This window comes from Myotis davidii, unplaced genomic scaffold, assembly GCF_000327345.1.
Source record: "Myotis davidii unplaced genomic scaffold, ASM32734v1 scaffold398, whole genome shotgun sequence".
Classification (NCBI taxonomy): Eukaryota; Metazoa; Chordata; class Mammalia; order Chiroptera; family Vespertilionidae; genus Myotis; species Myotis davidii.
The window spans coordinates 1,456,709-1,479,306 of NW_006290024.1; the positions used below are offsets into that span (position 1 = coordinate 1,456,709).

General features: G+C 44.6%; 1 protein-coding gene across 1 annotated transcript in view; it reads right to left on the minus strand.

Annotated features, from left to right (window-relative positions):
- Nucleotides 1-22,598, minus strand: part of LOC102768527 (protoheme IX farnesyltransferase, mitochondrial) — a 119,458-nt gene that overhangs the window by 15,075 nt on the left and 81,785 nt on the right. The window contains exon 5 of the mRNA XM_006762741.2: nt 16,264-16,334. Coding sequence (XP_006762804.1) covers nt 16,264-16,334 — 71 coding nt within the window. The remainder of the gene's footprint in view (nt 1-16,263; nt 16,335-22,598) is intronic.

Here is a 22,598-nt window from a genome sequence, read left to right on the forward strand (position 1 = left end):
TTCCCTCAGTCCAACACAACTGACTCACCAAAGTCAGGGACAGAGCGCAAGGGACTGACGGCGATTTCATCAATGACTGATTTGGTATTTTAGCTCAACTACCCATCATGTATTCTTCCCAATCACACTGCTCAGCCCTTGATCAAAACCGCATCTGCTCCTCTATTCCTAAATGGGTAAGGAAAGTATCCCAAACCTGTGGAGAAAGAGAGGAAGACAGACTGACAGACAGACAGACTTACTCAGTTATTTCTCCATTTATTTATTTTTTTAATCTCTCACATGAGGATTTTTTCCCAATTGCTTTTCAGAGGGTGGAAGGGAGGGAGAGACATAGATGTGAAAGACACACATCAACTGGTTGCTTCCAGCACGTGCCCCCACTGGGGGCAGGGGGCAACCCGCAACCCAGGTATGTGCCCTTGACTGGGAATTGAACCCCTTTGGTGCTTGGGCTGACGCTCCAACCATTCGGCCACACCAGCTATGGCATTTATTCTTCATTTAAAATTAAAAAAATTTTTTTTCATTAGCCTTTTTGTTCCTTTTACCATTTTAATCCCTTTTGCTTCTTTTACCATGTAAATTCACTTCCCTTTTCAGATGCTACTCAAAGGTCTGATTTCTAGAGCAAGACATGAAGACAGGCTAAGCAGGCTACCTGTGTTTCCTGGCTGTGGGGAGAGGACTGAGCACAAACTTCCTGGAAGAACCCATGGTTCTAGCTAAGGGTGGTCCCTGGACCCACACTGTGGCATCGCCTGGGAACCTGCTAGGAATCCAGGCGATGTTGAGGCTTGCTAAAGTCGGAGACCCACTGGACCCCATTACCAGTGTGAGGCTGGTTTCAGCTGCCACTTTTGATGAGCTAAGCCCTCCACTGTCACTCCACTTCAATGCTGACTATGGCTGGCCTGATAGGTCACCCACTTTCAGTTGTCTTTTGACATATTCCAAGTGGGAAGAACACAGGGCAGCAAACTAGTTCTGCTATCAGCTGAGGGACAACAGGTGTGTCCCCCCACTTCTCTGCTTCATCTGCCCTAATTTAATGTAGCCATACAGCTCAAAGTGCTTGGGCCATTCAAGGGTAAGATGAAGCAAGTGTGGCAAACTGTTGACAACTGCAGACCCTGGGTGGTGGGATATGGTGTTCATTGTACTATGGTCACCATGTGTCTCCTGGAACACTTTCATAACAACATTCTGAAATGCTTTCATGTTCTTCATTAGCATTGCTATGTTGGGGTTGGCATGCAGTAGCCTAAATAAGCATGCTGAATAGGAAGTAGGTTGCTGGGGCCACGTTCTGACTCTGATGTTAGCTGGGTATGTAGAACTGGGCCACTTATCGAACCTCCTTGATTCTCGGGTTCCTCAATTAAAAAGTAAGGGATATATTAGGGCTCTGCTATTTGTCAAGACTGAAACCCAAATCAAACTGGTTTACACAAACAACTCTGTGACAAGACCACAGGGGAGGTGGAGTTCTACCCTATTTAGCTGTTTAATGTTAACAAGTTGGCGTTAGTTTCTTTATTTGTAAAATAGGAACAACTTACTACATAGTTAAAAATCAAATACAATAATGTAAATAAAGCAACGTAGTGTTCATTTGTTAATTCCTTCAAATTTCTCATTGCTTATATACTAGTAGTTAGCCATAATGCTAAGTGTGGGTATACAGCTGAGAACAAGATAGACAGCAAAGTTTAGTCTAGAAAGGAAGATAGACATTAAACAAATAAACACAAGTACTACAAACTCTCAAATGATAAGCTCATCTATAAGAAAAAGAACAGGTGAAATAATACAGAATTATGTATTTAAATAGGGTGGGCCTATTTAAAGTTGGGAGGAAGTAGGGGCAGACAAACTTGAAATAAATTGTTTCCACTGATTTATTTTTTTAAACTCAAAACACTTATGAATTTATATTAGAATATGAAAAAACATATATACACTTAAGAATGTAATTTCTCAGTTATAAATTATAAATGATGGCTGTGAATTAAAATGGCAAAACTATTTTTATTTTCAATTATAACTTTAAATTAAGAATTTAATTTTATTATATCAAATTACAGAAAAATAAACCAGCATGAGAACAGATAGACTGTCACATGCAAACTGTTGTTAAGAACACGGCTGCTCCTGCGTACCTGCAGCAGTTGCTGCGATGGCCTTCATTAAGAACAGAGAAGTTAATGTCTCTGAGTGGTTCTCCCTGGAGTTCCACTGGAGGAAATGTATAGAGGAAAGATCAGAAAAGCAGGTGAATGGGGCATGACGACATTGCAAAAATATTCTAATTTTTAATAAAATAGAATAAATGTGTGAATAAAGAAAACAGTTCTATTTGGTGGTGGGGGGGATGGGAAATGGTGGCAGAAAAAAATATCTAATAATTTTCTTGAAGTAAAAAAACAATTTATATTCATTCACTCACTCATGCAAATAGGTTTATGGCTCATGCTGAGGGTTGAGTGATGACCTATTTCCAACTCATATCCAAAACGGAATTACTTTTTAAATTGCGTATCTTCCCACTGAGCATCAATGCCCGAGATCCTTCCCCGTCCGCCTTTCCTGCCCAAGGCGACTACGAGAAAGAAACTAATAGACTATGAGGGAGGAGAAATTTGTCAACACATTTCTATGAATTATTTATTCCTCTTTTAAAACATAATATTTCTTTGCTTACTAAACACCAATCCTTAGTAGCCTGATCAAAGTGGAATTTTCTATAAAAATTAGGAACAAATGAGAATAAACATACAAGTTTTTAAATTTGATTTCTATTTATTGCACTTAATAAATGTAATTTAAATTATCTGACTTTTAAAATAACTTGCTGGGGAAATATGGCCTTTCTGTTTAAGCAACGTGTCAGAGAGGGCTAGGAAATGTTATGTTCAACCAATAAAGCTTTATATTGTAAGCAGCTCTGCAGGTAATTGGTTTACACAAAAATTAATCTCATACTCCTGGCTCATTATTTCAGCACAAATGATTTTTTAATTACAAATTAAAATTTCCTTTCTTCAAAAACAAAAGAAAACCCCAAACCTTAATCAAACCGAGCTAACTGAACTTTAATTTCATGTGTAAATTTGACATCTGAGGTTTGGCTTGAGTTTTTGGGGAAAGTCTCTAAAGATAACTCTTCTAAAAACATCTCCCCAGACTCTTCCTTAGGAATCTTCTATTTCTGAAGACGTCTCAAGTGATAGGTACTGCAGGCAGCAGAGGACTGATGAAAATTTGTAATTTAAGGAATGTAGGAAGAAAGAGAGGACATGAAATATATTTTAAAAGAAAATTGATTACAGCAATGCTTGAAAAGCTTTCAATTACATAAAAAATGATGGCAACCTGCTTAGAAATTAAACGACTAAACATGTTAAAAAGAAATTCAAGAATAAGGAAGTATTTTGGGCATGATTATATTCAGAACATGGGGACTGTGTATTATATTAGAAAAACTTTCTTCAAGGAAAAAAACAAAGCAGGTCTGAGCTGATGAGTTTTTTTTTTAAATTACAAGCATCTTATTAATCTAAGAGGGAGATATGATGACACCCCACTGCTGACCTCTGAGGTCCAGCCTTCTAATTCAGGAGGAAGCGATGGTGACTCTTGACGTCTATGACATCAATTCAGTTTAAGTTTTGGGTCAGCAATGCATAAAGACTGGGATTCTCAGAGGGGACTCCCTTCATTCGATCCACTCATGACAGTTGTCTCCAGCCAGTGGTCCAGTCTCAGGGATTCCTCCCAGCGCCTGGCACTTGCTCGGGACCACCTCCGGAGGCCTCTACTATCCCAGCTCCGTGACACCTGCCGTAGGGAAGCACGTTCGTTTCCGTTTCCTGGCGCTCTGAGCCAGATGGTTTAATTCTCTAGCTCTCTTCCTTTTAATTTACAAGATTCTATGTAAAAAAAAAAAAGCAGCTCAGTTCACCTACATAAAATGTAGGTATATTAACTCCATCTCCTGCACCCACTCAGGACTGGGCCTTGGTGTAGGGCAATATGTGCAAACACAGACATCACAGGGCCCAGGCTGGCGATAGAAAGGAGTAAAAAGTGGGCCTACTGAAAAAAATTAGAGTGGTGAGGACTGTGGGAACTGCTATTCAGGTTTGGCTGGCAGATACCATGGAGGAATGTGCCAAGAAACCCAGAAATCTGGGGTTTTATGTTAAACTTTTCTATTTTTAAATGTTGGCAAATGTAGAACAGCACAGCAGGCCAAACAAAAAGTGCCTCTTCAGGACTTGGCCCACTGCTGCGCCCTGCAGCCCTGGTCCAGGTGCCAGAGCTCCCTGCGCCCTGCACCAGCCCCTCTGCCCCAGAACTCACGCATCCTCCCCCCTCACCCCCAACAGTCCCCTGTCTTTCCTGGGAGCATTTCCCCCTCATCCTCTAAGAATCAGCCCAGATATCCAAACGAGACCTCCCAGACTGTTTTCCCTGGGCCATTCTCCTCCCTGCCCTCCACACCCCACCTCTTCAGCGCCTCTACTGTGCCATCTCTCAGTCCCTGTACCCAAGATGGGCCTGGAATGTTGCTGAAACAAACCTTAACCAACCATGCAAACGAGAGCACTGTCTTCAGACTCACCAGCTCACATAACACCGGTCAATGAGAAGAGCATTTGATCATCATGTTACTGAAAAGAGAAGGAACTAAAGTGATAGGACATTAGACCAAATAGCTCCGGATTAATAAAAGGTGTTTCTGCTACAACTTGTTTCTCAAGTGGTTACAAATGATCAATTTAGTTACTATGATATGATAGGTAATTCTTTATATTTATTAAAATACCTGACTATTTTATGGTTATAAAAAGGGTCATGAGAATTGAAGAACCTCCATCTCACAAGTCACGATGCTGCAGAGTAATCACACATGCTCTCTCCTCTCTGATCTGAGAGGGAGATGCCTTTCGGTGCTCCTCCCCTTTACCCCCATGACAACTAGGCCCAGCTGACATGCACAAAACCTTCTCATTGACTCTTCATATTGTGGTTCATAGCCTTGAAAGATTTCACTTTAAGGACAAAGTTCTCTATGCCAGCACCACTATGATTTAAGTCGAGATCAAATTTGTTCTTCCTGCCACTTCAAATGACTGGCTACCAGTAAAAACAGAAATTCCTATACTTATAAAATGTTTATGTTCTTATTACATCTGCAACATATCCACACCAGGAGACTAATCACAACCACCTCAGGAGCGGTGCCGAGCGGCAGCCTGGCCCAGCACGTCCGCGAGGCCAGTGTGACTGCCGATGACTAATGTTCACGGCTCCCCTGCAGCCCGCAAAACGTTTACATTTGCTTAAGTGCTTACTGGTAAAACCTTCAGTAAATTTGAAAAATGTCTCCTGCAAATCCCTATAATACTTAGGCTAAACCCTGTGCTTTGCATTAATAATGCCAGCTAAATAATCCATTTCATTCTGAAAACTCAATCTTCGTCACTCATTGAAACTCCAGGTAGTGGCCGACCCCAATTCCAAGTGTTTAAATTTCTCCTCTAAGTAACCTTTCACTCTGCCTTATCGCTCTATCTCCTGCTTACAGCCCACACCCAAAGCTCAGAAGTTATGCATCACTCCCATCTGATCCATTAAGTTGGAAAAACTAATGCTGACATGTATTATTTCCCTGTCAACATCACCAGGCTGAAAAATAGCTAATCAAAGGAGACGTAATCAAAATAAAGATGTTTTAAAATAACAAGGAAGATGGCCCAGCGCAGGCCCCTCCTCGGGAAGCTTTCCCTGGCCAGGCTGTCCTGGCCTGCCGTCTCTTTCTGACCTCCCAGAGAACTCCGTGTTTGTGCCAACTCATTCATTTCATTCACTACGTGTTTATGGGCTCCTCTGTCCTGTCTGCTAAGCATTTTATGCATCTGGCTAATTTTTTCACTGCGATTATGAGCCTTCTGAGCATTATAAAAACAGAACCGACAGTGCTGGTAACATTTATAGGTAATCAATACATTCTTAATGAATTGAATTAGACAAGGGAATTATTAATTCTAAAATATATAGGAGACATTAAGCCTTGACATTCTTAAGAAAGATTAATATTAATTAGGATAGACCAGAAAAAAGGTTATATCTTAAAAAAAATACATGTGTAAAATACATTACAAATTTAAGTCTGAGGGACCTCAATTTAGATAAAGATGACAGACCAAAAACAGAGACACAAAACAGAAAATTTCCACTTCGAAAGAACCAGGACATAGTCCAAATTTCCCACGAATTGCAGGAAAGGCTGAGAGAGGACACATACCTCTGTATGTCTGAGGCAAAAGAGGACTCAGTTAATTTAAGAATTTCTACCTTTGACTGGAAACCACGGAAGAACTGGATGTAAAGTGTGTATACTGGGGTGGAAGCTGGATCGTAGCTGGAAATATGGGGATAAGTAAGTGAGTCAGGGCCCGAGTCCACACCTGGCTAAGGGCGAGCTCCCCTCCGCAGAAGCAGCCCTGGCAGGGGAAGGGGCAGCCTTGGGTGCTCTGTCCCCACACCCTTTCCACTGCCACAGGGACTGATTGCACCGGGATGAAATGTCTGGCCCGAGCCCGATCCATCCTATTTTCTCTCACAGGCTTTGGAACGGGACAGAGGACTCAGCTGGAAGACCTTGGGGCTACGGCCGAGGCCACCATGTTGATGATGCATCAGTTTAAGTTAAAGTGGTTCAGAAAAGCCAGTCAGAGAGAGAGAAGAATGAAGGGCAAGTACAGAGAGAAGCAGAGGTGCACAGTGAGCGGGAGGCTAACCTGGAATCAAGGAATGGTGCGTGGACCACTCCTTCCAGCAGCCTACCTACAAAGAGAGAACAGGAGAAAGCTAATTAGTAGACGTTTCTCAGGACAGGGGACCACTTGTTCAAATACTGTCTGAAGAAAAGGACCCACTGGGGCTAAAGAGGCACCGAGAGATTCCAGAGTGAGGCTGAGCTGCACACCTGCTCCAGGCAAGCTGGGCCCAGGTCTCAGGCACACAGAACGTAAGGCAGAAACGGGCCCCACAGGCCCATGGGCTCCCACAACTTCCAAAACAGGTGTTAGATTCTTGCAGCTATAATCTTAGGGAGAACTAGTGGGGACATTCACTTGTACCAACACCTCATTCTCACCCGTCCCCAGGGCCACCCTAAAACTACTAAATCCTTCTTATCCCATTAGCCATAGCTGCAATTTCCACAGAGCTTCCTGAGATGGAGCAGTTTGAGGAATCCGGTGCCGGCATGATACACAGGGTGAAAGGAAGAAGTTCCTGGTGAGGATGTACAAACGGCAGAGAAATGTGAGGCGTCAGACAAACCACATCTGGATTTTGCCCGTGACTAGTCCTACTACCAACCATGCACACGTCCATTCTGCCAGCAGCGGGGCCCTCTGGCTAGGCTGCTGTGGTGCTTATGCTCAGCTGCAGGGCCCTGGCAGTGGTTTGGTTCCAAGTGTACAGGATCAGGCCTGGGGTGAGGAGCCAGGCCAGAGGCAGAGCAGCGCCACCCTGATTCTCTGGGGCCCTTCTCTCCAGACGTCCTCAGCTGCAGACGCTGGAGCTAGTGGTGCCAAACGTGCCTGACTGACTCCGAGCTTCTCCCTGTGCACCCGGGGGCTTCCGGAGCGATGTGAGGGGCATGAGCTCTAATCCACCAAGTGGCCCCAAGCCATTAAAGGCTGATAAATAATTCTACCACCCAGGCCCAGAGCTGACGTAAAAAGCAGAAAGCCATGGGGTCAAGTGTTTCCATAGGAATCCCATTTGGTAAATGGAAGCTGCAGAAGGATGTTTCTATTAACCACCTGCAATCATAGTAAAACCCTAGACTAGACAGAGTAACTGATAACTTCGTGTCCCTGCAAAATCAGGATGAGTTAAAATCTGAAAAAGCAGTATTTCTCCAGGTAGTTGATAAAGGAGACAATTTTTTCCTATCTCCCTCCCTCCCTCCGCATGCCCTTTACTGGGAATAGAGCCCACAACCGGGACTTGTGCCCTGACTGGGAATCAAACTGTGATCTCCTGGTTCATAGGTAGACGCTCAACCACTGAGCCATGCAAGCCGGGCTACTGTGATACTTTAGACATACAGAATTGGCATTTTATGTAGGCAATAAAGAGATAAAGTACTGCCCTCTGAATTCTCCTTGGGAAAATGAAACAAATTACAATGTAATTTCATAGATTTTATTCTCATTAAATGGCATTTTAGTTGTAAAAATTTATGTTGCCTAAATATAAAAGGTATGTTTATATTGTAATTGATTATTTCAAAAACAGTCAATGACCCTACTATTCATTATATACTAGAGGCCTGGTGCACAAAAATTTGTGGACTCAGGGGGGAGGGAGTCCCTCAGCCCAGCCTGTGCCCTCACGCAGTCTGGGAGGTCTTGGGGGATGACCACCTGCTGGCTTAGGCCTGCTCCCCTGGGGGATTGGGCCTAAGCTGGCAGTCAGACATCCCTCTGGCAGCCCGGCAGCCCTCGGGGGATGTCCACTTGCCCAGCAGGGAGCAGGCCTAAACTGCAGTCGGACATCCTTAATGCTGCTGAGGAGGCAGGAGAGGCTCCCACCACCACCGCTGTACTGGCAGCCATCAGCCTGGCTTGTGGCTGAGCAGAGGTCCCCCTGTGGGAGTGCACTGACCACCAGAGGGCAGCTCCTGAATTGAGCGTCTGCCCCCTGGTGGTCAGTGTGTGCCATAGTGACCAGTCATTCCCAGTCTTTCTGCTGTTAGGGTCAGTTTGCATATTACCCTTTTACTATATAGGATAGAGGCCTGGTGCACGGGTGGGGGACGGCTGGTTTGCCCTGAAGGGTGTCCCGGATCAGGGTGGGGGTCCTGCTTGGGTGTCTGGCCAGCCTGGGTGAGGGCTGAGGGCTGTCTGCAGCTGGTCACACCCCCTTCAGGGTGGGGGTCCCCACTGGGGTGCCTGGCCAGTTTGGGTGAGGGGCTGAGGGCCGTTTTCAGGCTGGCCAGCGACTGAAGCTCCCAGCCTCTCCTTTATTTTTATTCTGGGGGTTATTTACCTTCTATAATTGAAACTTTGTTGCTTTCGGAGCTCAGAGCCGGGCCGCGGCAAGCTGGGAACATTGGATTCCTCCATCACTGGAGCAAGCACGCCTCCTGCTCGCTTCAGCTGTGTGGCTGCTGGCCGCCATCTTTGTTGGTGGTTAATCTGCATATCACCCTGATTAGCCAATGGGAAGTGTAGCAAAGGTATGGTCAATTACCCATTTTGTCTTTTATCAGATAGGACTAGAGGCCCGGTGCACGAATTCGTGCACGGGGGCGGTCTCTCTGGGTGGCCTGTAGGGATCAGGCTGAAACCCGGTGCCCAATGCCACCTGCAGCTCCTACCTGCCGCTCCTGCTCATCCCAGCCCACTGTGCCTGCCGCAGGCTCACGCCCAATCAGTCCCGATCGGGAGAGGTTCACGCTGCCACAGAAGCTCTCGCCAGCCATGAGCCCTACGTCTGGCGCCCTCCCAAGGGATGTAGCCTGTGGGATCGGGCTGAAACCGGCTCTCTGACATCCCCTAAGGGGTCCCAGATTGCGAGAGGGTACAGGCCAGACTGAGGGACCCCACTGGTGCACAACTGGGTTGGGGAGGGACCGAGGGAGGGCTCCAGGCGTGTCTGGCCCATCTCGTTCAGTCCCAATCGGCCAGACCCCAACAGCAAGCTAACCTACCGGTCAGAGCATCTGCTGTTCGGTCTATTTGCATATTACCTTTTTATTATATAGGATATTCAATGTCAGTTTCTCCATCATCTGATACAATATAGACAAATGGCAGCAGCCCCATCTAAGGAGAGGCAGGCAGCCCAGGACTGGCAATCAAACGCGATGGGCCGGATGCACATGCACCTTCTGAAGAGCTGCAGTCCACGGAGTTTGTTTAGGTCGGTTCTAAGGTGGATGTGTATTATACTCAACATTTCCTACAAAGTCTCCCAAAGTCATCCATAAAGGACACATAAGGTTATGTGTATACAATTCCAGAAAGGAAGAAAAAAAACTGCATCCACTAAAGTTTGAGAATCACTGAGTTATGTAAATAGGGGGAACAAAAGGAAAGTCTATATTTAGTGGCTGGGCATTCACAGCTCCTGCTGTTGGCCTGACTCTCAGGAGGAGGTGGGGAATTCTAAAGGGTGCATCCCTGCAGGGTTCTCGCCATTCTGCCTGATTAACCTCAAGTACTTCTGCTGCGTTGGTTGTGAGGATTCGACTGGCTTGGGCTGCGTCTCCTCGGGGTCAGTTTCTCATGTCCCCTTTGCTGTTCTGCCTTATGATGATTTTGTGGTCCCTATAAAAAGAGCTGCAGAATTTAAGGAAGGTGGACATACATGCAGATGGTACAGAAATACTCTCTAAGGAACAAATGTTGCAGAGGAGGGAAAAGGCAGAGGCTGGGGGCGGGGGGCGGGGGGCGGGCAGAGTTCATTTGTGGAGACTGGTGATCCACGGGATAGGGGTTGGGAAGCAGACACAATTTAACTGAACTTGTAGGCAATAGGGGCCAGCCCCAGTTCTGAACTGATGGACTGCAAGACTTCACCTCCACCGTATCCACCTGGTCCAAGCTGTCATGAGCTCCCGCTGGACCTGAGGCAGGTCTCTGCTCACTCCTGGGGCCCCGCAGTCCCTGGTGCAGAACACGCGCTCTCCGCCTTGGCAGAGCTCCTGCAGTGTGGTGATCAGAGCAGAGGACACAGACGGGACCAGCGTGCTCAGGGGTGCTCTGACAGGGCGCTCAAGGAACAGAGACAAACACCCACCATCACCTCACCCAAGTATGGAGACAGCTGTCCCTTCAGAGGAAGGAGCACTCGGCATAAAACCCAGCCAGGCAGTGAAAGGGCAGGTGAGCACACCTGGCGGAGACGAGAGAAAGCATGGCCCTTCAGTGACAACACTAGCAGTTCCACTCAGTCACAAAGTAAGGAAGAGGATGACTGAGAAAGGTGAGCAGAGTTGGGATGAGGTGGGAAGGACGGGAAGGAGGCCTGCTATGATATGGTGAAGAATTTAAAATAAGTATTTTTCTTAAATATATTTAGGAAACCCAAAAAGTTTTAAGACAGAAATATGATCATTTAAGGAACCCCTATCTGCCAGCTGAGTGGGAGGGAGGAGAAGGAGAGGACCGGCTGGGATGCTGTTGTAACAACCAGCAGAGAACTGCTGACGGTCCGAGACTGCAGCACCGGCCAGGGAGCAGACTGCGGGTGACAGAGGGGCTGAAAAGACATGGCTGTAGGATAATCAGGTGAAGGGAATAAACAGAAAAGAACACCCAGAATGACTTACAGGCGCTCGACTTTCTAATGTAAATTAACAAGAATATAAGGAAAAAGTCTGGGGGAGAACATGATGAATTGGGATCTATATCATGGAATCTGAGATGCTGACAGGGGCTTCCCCAAAAGAGATTTTCACAGGGTCCGGGCGGTCGAGGCTGGAAGTTCAGCAGACAGAATGTAGTGTCTGCAGGGAGTGAGATGAGAAGGAGGCCGAGGACCACCAGCAAAGGAGCAGGAAGCGGAGGAACAGAAAGGAGTCTGGGAAGGCATGGCCAGGGCGGCTCATTCTTCCTCATCCTTTGGTTCAAGTTTTAAGACGTCACGCCCTCCCACCTACCCCTGACTCCTCAGTCTGGGTTAAGTTCTCCATCTATGCCCCCTCTCACTTGGCACTCCCCTATCCTGGTATTCACCACTGCACTGCTGGTGTCTCGCGCAGGCCTGGCTGGCAGGCGCACTAAAAACACGCACTGCTGAGTGGAGGAACCTTTGTAGGTACTCAGGGTCCTCAAGCATGCGCACTGCTGCCTCCTCAGGTAATGCTAAGAGGATGGAGACCGTCTCCTTTACCTCTGAGGAAGCTTAGCAACTAGCACACATCTCTACAGGGACAACACCCTCCGTAAGAGCCCTATGAGGACAGTGGGAATGAAGACTCAGGAACCGCCTCCTTGCCACTGCGTGGCTGGGCCCACTCAGGCATGACAATGCAAACATGTAACTTTTCCTCTCCAAGCTCTCTGGTTTGCCAAGTGTTTTGCTTTCTTCCTCCTCTCCCTTGAAACTAATCTGAATTGCCTGATAAACATGGAAATATTTATTTTAAAGCAAATTTTGAAAAAAGATAACGGTTCTGCAAATGCTACATTTCTCTGGAGTTTGAAACCCATTCTTCAACAATGAACTTTTATTTACACGATTTTATTGCTCTTACTGTTATCCCTACAATAATGTTATGTATGAGAGGAACATGGTTGGAATTTTGACCCCTATGTGTGAGAAAGTGGTGGTGTGGAAAGATTAATTCAATGGCTTGCCCATGCTTAGAGTCACATAACATTTTTAGTTACCATATGAAGAATATCTGAAGACTGAGATGTTTCCTAGTACATACATTTTTAAAAGTCCCTAATTAACTTCCTCCAGGCACCAAGTTAAAATTGGATTATACCAAATCTGACTGTCTGATAAGAAGGTGAGCTTCTCCGATATTCATCCTTATTACATTACGCGAATGCAATTTCTTCAGTGGGTTCCTCACCTTCAATGTAAGTTCCCGATATGGGACATAAGCAATCTCAGGTGTGTTCTTTGCCAGAGAATAAAAGGGAGCTTTAAGCCCAACTTCTCAAAACAATCATTCAGCGCCATGACACTTTTGCCAGAAACGTCCAAACAAGTCAGTTGATCTTATTCATCTTTTCCAATTTATAAGAAAACATAAAGATATTTATTGAGTGTCACTGTTAAAAAGCAATTTAAAGATGTCTGCATTGCATTGGCTACCAACAAACTGATTTAGATACATCATACTTTCCATTTATGTATTTCTTCCTCTTTTGCGCAAAATAAGCAATTGGAGTGTGTATGAAAAAGCCTTAAAAATAAGAAATTCTATGATTATAATCATCACCATCAGGTGGCATATAGTTATTATCCAAACTGGACACTGCTGAGAGGGAGGGGGACACTATCAATAGTTCTGCTGGGCCCGGCTGGCGTGGCTCAGCGGATGAGTGTCAACCTATGAACCAGGAGGTCACTGTTCGATTCCTGGTCAGGGCACATGCCCAGGTTGTGGACTTGATTCCCGCTGTAGGGTATGTAGGAGGCAGACGATCAATGACTCTCTCATCATTGATGTTTCTGTTTGTCTGTCTGTTTTCTCTCTCTCTCTCTCCCTTCTTCTCTGAAATCAATAAAAATGTTAAAAAATAATAATAATTCTTCTGGGACAACAGGTGTAAACCAGGACTCTCCTGAGCAAATGCAAATGTATGGCCAATAGATTGAGCACATTTTACAATCACGTCATGTGGCGCAGCACTCATCCTACATCATCTTTTAGATTCCAGCCGTCACCTGATACACACGTAACACTGCATCTCCTCTTCCTTCCACTGTCTCACTTTGACCTGGGACCAGCTGCTAGAGATGCATTCTTGGGCTGCTATTCTTGGCCAAGAGCCTCCTATTCCTCCACTGCTTCAGGGCCATAGATGGTTCTCACTAGGAGCTGTTTGCTCTTTGATATTTTGTCTCTGGCTTGCACCAGAATGGCTTAGAAATTTGCTATTTCTTTGGTCTACGGAATTCAGGAGGACATTCTTCTAATATCCTCACCAAGTGTCCCTTATTTTTAAGAAGAGGTAGAAGTTGGGTCTTCCTTGAATGCTGTTTTCTTCTCAGGGACAAGACACTTTTAGAGAAAGTTTTGGAACACTTTTAGGAACTCAGGGTGAGCAGTCAAGTGGATTAGGCCAAATTTTTGTTCTGTCAGTTATTCATAAGTCTTGGACCCGCAGTTTTCTCACTTGAATATTGGGGGAAATTGAACATCATCTATCTTAGGACTAGCAATAGGATGTATGTAGCTGTGATGTTACCAGGAAATGCACAATGAAATGGACAGTCCAACCTTATTAACTATTAGAGGCCTGGTGCACGAAATTCGTGCATGGGTAGGGTCCCTAGGCCTGCCCAGTGATCAGGGCCTATCAGGGTTTTCCGGCTGCAGACCAGGGCTTTCCTTCTGGCTGCCAGTCGGGGCCTCCCTTCATTCCACGCTGCCGCCTGGTGGTCAGCGCACGTCATAGTGAGCGATCGAACTCCCGGGCAATCTGCATATTAGGTATCTATCTATCTATCTATCTATGCATTTGATAAGCTTTTATTGTGACCTTATTATTTATCCCAAATTCTATTTTGTATCCCTTATTGCCTACTTCTCTATTTAACTATTACAGTGTTATGATCCCTCAAATCCTTTCTGGAGTAAAGAATAAACTAAACAAGCACTTTAGAATGAATAGAAACCAAGCTATGTACAAAGGCTGAAACAGTTTTCAATGGCAAAAGACTTTCAAAGATTTCTTTCCCAGACCTACTATGCTACTGCCCATCAACAATGACAGGGACTCACATTTTACATGCCAGATTGTAAATGACGTCTGTGAAGTTGTATAGATTCAACAGGCATACCAGCCTAAGTGAAATGGGGTCATAAACACCAAAAATAAAAATAAAAAAATTGAAAACAAACTGGCTATCCTGTGCGCTTAAATGTTCAATAGCCACTGTGAATGAGAAATAAATGTGAATGGATAGTCTGTAAGACTTTCTAGTACACCCCTACAGCCATCTACTCTGTGTAGTGACAGTAATTCACTGTTTTATAATACACACTAATATAAAGTCTTCATTTAGTGTAAGACTTCTGCCCCAGACTCTTAACATCTCCTTGTACACATGTAATAAAATACATCCTACATATAAAAGGAAGTTTGAGTCTGTTTCCCAAGCCTATAGTTTGCTCTATAAAACAGCAATTAAGGTTATCATGCAAACAAAAAGGTGAAGTTAGGAGACTAACAATTGTAATGTAGCCTCGTCTTTGACCATCCCCAGGCCACATGCTGCCCTAGAAGTGCTGTGCACTCTGCTCTCCTGTGGGCAGGAAAGGACCACACTGGGCAAAGTAAGGTGAGTTCCTAAGAGTACGGCTGGCTTTCATCTGATCATGCTACATGCCTATGGACCTCCTGCTGGGTCTATCCTGTAACCCCACTGGTTCTAAAGAAGAGGACAATGTTACCGAGAAAAAGTGACTGAAAAGAATTTCCAAAGAACCTACTCGTAACCTGTGGCGAGAGCAGCTTTTGGCATTTGAGATGGGTTACAGAATTTGCATTCTCCCACCTAAAACAACTTGTCTCAAAAAAAAAGTAAAAAATAAAAAAAATAAAACAACTTGTCTCAAACAAAAGTACTGTGACATTTTCTAACTATAAGCACAGCAGGAAGCGTTATTTATATTTTGAAAGGGAAATGAAACATAAGTAGATGAGATTTCTGTTCTTACATATTTTTCATCTGGCTTTATTGCTCTTTTCAATAAAATGGTATTTTAAATTCATTTAAGAACTGTATGGCTAAAAACAGTTAATATTAAGAATCATTTTTACAGACTTACTGACTATACCTGCATTTGTTTCCTGTATTGTGTTAGTTAACATGTGTGATTGTTTGATCCCCAATAGATGGGACGTACCATGAGAGCATTGCCTAGACACAGGAAGAGAGGCCTCACTGACTTAGTATAAACCACTTAGCTCTTTTTAGTCTTCTCAGTTTAATCTATTAGATTAAAAATATTTTAAATGCCAGTTTCAAGGCCTCCAGAAAGTAAAGGATTTAATTATTAATCATTAGTGATATTAAAATATTTATATGTCTTTTAGTTCTACATAATTGAATTCAGTGAAAAGGAGAGTAATGGAGGCAGTAACTTACTTGGCATGTAACAGCATTATCTGTTTATGTGAAAACATAAGGCTTCAGATATTACTTTCTTCTGTGACCCCATATGGATGTATTGGAAATCCCTTGTGTTAATGGAATGATTTTACTTACAGCCACTATAAGTGAAAGCAGTTCATGTCTCAAATTTGAACTGAATAAGAAGTCTACTGCAAGAATTACCCCCACAACAAAACTGTAAATCTTAGATCCACTCTAAGTGCTTTGTATACATTTTGGTTAGAGTTAAGATACTATGTATCCAAACCGATATGTCCCTTTGGGGTGTGTTATTTTCAATTCATGACTCAAGGCAAAGACCGGGGAATAATTTGGGATGAATAAGCAAAGGGATATTCTGCAATGTGAGACTTGTATTCATGATTTTACCTGATCTGCCCACGAACCAGAGGTCTGTTCTTTGTCCTATTCATGTTTGAATCAAACGGCACCTCAAAAAACTGCAAAGAAGTTGAAAAAAGATAAAAAGTATTAACTATAAAGTGAAACAATTCTCTTCTGCTTTAGTTCTATAAATTTCCAACAGTAAATATCCACAGTGAATTCCACTTAACTTTTATGGGACACATTAACCCTCTTGGTACTGTTTGGAGGAAAAGTTCCGGGAGAGACGCATGTAAACATTATCTGCATTAATTGTCAGGAATACACACAGGTCCTCTGTCATCCACTTTGAAACCATGTAAAGATACAGTTGCATGCCTCAACGCCACTGTTTCAGGTTGGGAGAGGGATACTTGCATCTGTTTGACACAAGCACGGTTTTGCTACTGCTCCATTTGGAACTTAAATGTGACTGAAAGATGTATCCGAGTGCCAAGCCTACACGGGTGATCCATGATGGCCACGTTGTCAGGTTAGCTAAGCCAGACCACGCTGCGCAGAATGCCCGTTCCTGTTTACTTGTAGCTCAGGGACAGCCACAGGAGATGCTCCATGAGACCTGGCAGGTGGGAAGCAAGCGGCAGCCGTGTTTATGCAGGGAAACTGGGGTAAGGCCAGGCACTCTTGCAGCTCACACAAACGCATGGGTCTGCTGTGTTGCCTGCAGCACTGACGCTGCAGCCTCACCAGCTCTGGCCAGATCTCAGGCTTCCAACAATCCCTGCTCGGCCAAGTCTCCCTATCTTGGGACGAGTCCCCGTGCTGCTCCATGAAGTGCACCAGCTCTTCTGCAGTCCCTGTATCATCCAAGTTGTAGGCTTGGAAGCTTGAGAGACACACGGTTCCATTTGTTCTCACGAGTTTCAGCTCACCCTTGTAGACTGCAGTCACTCTCGCTTTCCTCTGCTTTCCTGATGACGGCTCTGCTGATGTCAGACCAGCACCAGGTACAGGTCCAACAACATTGCAGAGACCGCCCACCTCTCAGGACCACATCCCTCACATCACTCCTCGTGGTCCTGACTGTCTCATCAAACCCTAACTGATACAGGTTTCTTCCTATACTTTCAATAAGGCCACTATTTAAACATATTTAACTTCTCAATATGTTCATCCTATCTAATAAAAGAGAAACATGGTAATTAGCGTACCTCCGCTACCCTTCCCATTGGCTAATCAGGGAGATATGCAAATTAACTGCCAGCCAAGATGGTGGCCGGCAGCCAGGCAGCTTGAAGCTAACATGAGGCTTGCTTGCTTCAGTGACAGAGGAAACCAACGTTCCCCGCCTGCCTTGCCGGCCTCTGAGCTTGCAGTTTGAAACATTGTTACAAATATAGAAGCTAAACAAAACCCCAGAAACCTGCTTTCAGCCAGCCGGGATCTCAGAGCTGGAGTTGATACAGTGTTTCGATTATAGAACCCAAAGAAACCAGATACCTGCTTTCAGCAGCAGAGGCCTCAGAGCTGGAGCCAGAGCTAAAGCTGGCCCAGAATTAAAAAAAAAAGAAAAAAAAGGGGCGGTTGGGAGCTTCAGTCCCCCACCAGCCTGAAAACAGCCATCAGCCCCTCACCCAGACTGGCCAGGCACCCCAGTGGGGACCCCCACCCTGATCCAGGACCCCCTTCAGGTTAAACCAGCTGGCCCCCACCCATGCACCAGGCCTCTATCCTATATAGTAAAAGAGCAATATGCCTCCCAGCACCGGGATCAGAGGAGCCACGAGGCCTCCCGGCACTGGGATCAGCGTGATGGGGGTAGCACCCAAACCCCCTGATCGCCCTGTGGCTCTGTGTGTGACGGGGGCAGGGCCACAACATCCCTATCTGCCCTGCTCTGTTCATGATAGGGGAAGGCGCCCCAACCCCCTGATCAGCCCTGGTCTGTGCCTGATAGGGGGGAGCTCCCCAACCCCCTGATTGACCCTGCTCTGTGCATGACAGGGTACGGAGCCCGAACCCCCCCGATGGGCCCTGCTCTGTGCGTGACAGGGGGGTGGTGCTGCAACCTCCCCATCGACCCTGCCTTGAGTGTGACAGGGGGCGGTGTCCCAACCCCCCAATCGGCCCTGCTCTGAGCCCGACCAGAGGCTGCACCTAGGGATTGGGCCTGCCCTCTGCCACCCAGCAGCAGGCCTAAGCCAGCAGGTCGTTATCTCCGGAAGGGTCCCAGACTGCGAGAGGGCACAGGCCGGGCTGAGGGAACTCCCCTCCCCCCCGAGTGCACAAATTTTTGTGCACCGGGCCTCTAGTCTTATATAATGATCTAAATGGCAGGCTTCCTGAGATATGTGAATTTATATTCTTTTAAAAAATATATATGTTTTTATTGACTTCAGAGAGAGAAAGGGAGAGGTAGAAATATCAATGATGAGAGAGAATCATTGATTGGCTGCTTCCTACACACCCCCTGACTGGGCATCAAGCCCGCAACCTGGGCATGTGTCCTGACCAGGAATTGAATCATGGCCTCCTGGTTCATAGGTCAATGCTCAACCACTGAGCCACGCCAGTCGGGCTGAATTTATATATTCTTGTTAAAGAGAGCTATGCAAATAGTTACTCAAGAATTAATTTGTTAAATAAATCATCAGTGCAAAAATATGTATGTTGCAAATCGCCTTACATTCATTTAAAAATAATACATAATTTATGTGTTAAAACATTCTTTGTCTGTAAGAATATTTATTCCTTACTGAACTAGTTCAAGTTACACGTAATTAAAATGTTCTGTCTGTTGACACTCCCTCCCTTCCCAATATTCAAACACATTCTATAGGTATTTCAAATAATCTTTCCTTCCTGAACATTAACTCAATTTCACAGAACTAATGAGGATTGCAATGAAAAATAACATTATTTAAATACTGGTAAGATGTTACTTATATAACACAGAAACTCTTGTATTAATAGTTATCTTGGCAATTCTCAAGTCAGTGTGTGTGTGTGTACATGCAAGTTCCTAGTTCAGGAATTCTAATGAATTATTTCCTCTGGATGAAGAAATACATTATTTTTTTCTACATTTCTGGCAAATCAGCCACCCAAAGATGGGAACTAAGGGCTCAACTGACCTGCAGGGCGCATCACTTGGCAGCCACTTCTGACTCCACGAATGCTTACATTTATTCGGACAAGCAACCTCGGGGCAAAAAGACCATCTAACCGAGACTGAGGACTCATTCCAGCGAGGGCTGGGCAGTGCTTCCTGGCACTGAGGGGCCAGAGCTCGCCACGTTACTGCATCTGTCTCTCAGGTGTTCTCTGTAATGCCTTCTAACAGCTAGTTTACTGCTTTGGTTTGGTATTTAAATCACACCTCTAAACACAAACATAGTATATTAGATGAGAAATTTAAACACTTTAGAACCTATAGTTTGCTTTGGGTTATTCACATTGCTTTATAATAATGTAATTATCATTTCAGTTGGATACAACTACTTCCATAAAAGGAGCGAAGTAAAACTCCTTTTACATGTGTTGAAAATAAAATACAAGTGCACTATTACCAACCCTTAGAATTTAATATACTGTTCTTTCCCTTTTACTATTTCCCCACGACTTCGCATGCAGAGGTAACATGCTGTGTGAGCCCACCTGGACAGTGCTCACACCACACTGGTCAGGGCCGAACGTGTGCTCGGTCTGCCTTCTTTTAGGGCAGTGGTTCTCATCCTGTGGGTCGCCAACCTGTGGATCGCGACCCCTTTGGGGGTCGAACGACCCTTTCACAGGGGTCGCCGAAGACCATCGGAAAACACATATATAATTACATATTGTTTTTGTGATTAATCACTATGCTTTAATTATGTTCAATTTTTAACAATGAAAATACATCCTGCATGTCAGATATTTACATTATGATCCATAACAGTAGCAACATTACAGTTATGAAGTAGCAACGAAAATAATTTTATGGTTGGGGGTCACCACAACATGAGGAACTGTATTAAAGGGTCGCGGCATTAGGAAGGTTGAGAACCACTGTTTTAGAGGCTCTGCTCATTGGATCCCAAATGGCCTACCGCCCGTACCTTTTCTCTGCGTCCCCTTCCCCTGATACAGTGATTGGTTTACCAAGTAGGTATCTGATTCAAACTGGGCCAATGAGAGTCCTTCCTAGGGATTTTACACATGAAAGCCCAGGACTCTTCTCTTAGGATACAAAAGAAGTGGAGGTGAGACCCAACATTGGCACAAGGACACAAGGGAAGTGGAGGTGAGACCCAACATTGGCACAAGGACACAAGGAAAGTGGAGGTGAGACCCAAGATTGGCACAAGGACATAAGGGAAGTGGAGGTGAGACCCAACATTGGCACAAGGACACAAGGAAAGTGGAGGTGAGACCCAAGATTGGCACAAGGACACAAGGGAAGTGGAGGTAAGACCCAACATTGGCACAAGGATAGAGAGAAGCGGAGGCGAGACCCAACATTGATTCCTTGGGTCAAGTTAGGTCCATGGCTCCACCTCTGCCTTTTCCAGTTTACGTCAACCCTATATGGGTCTACACTTCTTGCCTCTAATGTCCTAATACGTGAAGACTAAAAATTTCAAACATCTGAGCAACATACTGCACAGAAATGAACACCATGTTTTCTCCGTCCTGTCAGCACACAACTTATTTTCTATGTTACATTTTCAAAAGAAAAAGTTTTTCTCCACATCTCTTTCTTCATAAAAATCCATCAATCTGCCGAAACCGGCTTGGCTCAGTGGATGGAGCGTCGGCCTGCGGACTGAAGGGTCCCAGGTTCAATTCCGGTCAAGGACATGTACCTGGGTTGCGGGCACATCCCCAGTGGGAGGTGTGCAGGAGGCAGCTGATCGATGTTTCTCTCTCATCGATGTTTCTGACTCTCTGTCTCTCTTCCTTCCTCTCTGTAAAGAATCAATGAAATATACTTAAAAAAAAAATCCATCAATCTTTTTGAATTCTTTTCATTTTTTATTCAATTTTACCGCCTCACCATCTTCCTTCCAATCAGTGAGATAATCCTTCACATTTCTTGCCTTCCAGCAATCCTTCCTAACATCTATTACTCAGGCTCTTGGGATGCAAATAGCAAAAACAAATAAACACATATACAAACAGAAAACAACCCAAACTAGCTCAAATTAAACTGGGGCTACATCTCTTACAACAGGCTGTCCAGCTTTAGAAACGACTGGATTCTCATTCCAGGCCGGAATCTGCATGGTGTATTCCTGTACGCAGGCTCTTTCCATGAAGCAGGAGAGATGTCGTAGGCAGGCCTAGGCCCTTCCTCGAGCAACCGAGCAGAGGGGTTGGCTCCCGAAGGCTCCGAAAGAGAAGTCCAGAGCCACCCGGGCACACACCATCCTGGCCAGGGCACCAGTGGCGGTCCAGTGTGTACGGCCTTCCAGGAGGAAAGATACAATGACACGGTTCCCACTAAAGCCACAAGTGTCATTTTTTTTCTATAGAAAAGAAAAATTCTATTACCAGAAGTGTGAAGATATCAAGCAGACAGTAGTGAAATTATTTAAAACTCAGAGTAAAGCTGACAGCCCCAAGTCAATTCATTTCTTATGTGTCACACCTATAAAATAGCTTGCCTATCGTGGGAGTATTCTTAGTTTAAGTACCTGTAAGGCATTAATCACTGTAAACAGCCTTATAAGAGAGGTTAATATAAATTATGTTTACAGTGATTTTTCAAAAAATATATTTTATTGATTTTAGAGAGGAAAAGAGAGAGATAGAAACATTAATGATGAGAGAGAATCATTGATCAGTTGCCTCCTGCTCACCCTTCACTGGGGATCAAGTCCGCAACCCAATCATGTGCCCTTGATCAGAATTGAACCCGAGACCCTCTGTCTGTAGGCAGACGTTCTATCCAGTAAGCCAAACCAGCTAAGGCAGTTTAACAGTCCTATTTAACAGAGTACTAACTGGATCGTTCCCCCCTTATAGTCACGTGAATAAGACATAGGACGCTATTAATATCAATGGATATATATTTATTAGATACCTATTATAATATTTTTGCTTTCTATTATACTATGGTTTTGGATTAGTAGGTAATTATTATTACTCCAAAGAGATGATGCTCAGCTATAGCATATGCATATAAATCCTTCTAAAAGACAATATACACTTATGATACTATCACATTTTGTAAGCTAAAACGACAGATACCTAAAGTGGACAGGAATGTAACTTGGCCCAAGGGATGAACTTTCTGTCCCTACTTTGATTAATTATACTCTCTGAAAAAGTAGATGTAGTCTAGAGATGTTTGGCAGGCTCAGAAAATATTTAATTTGATAATGAGGTGAAACTTTTTCTTT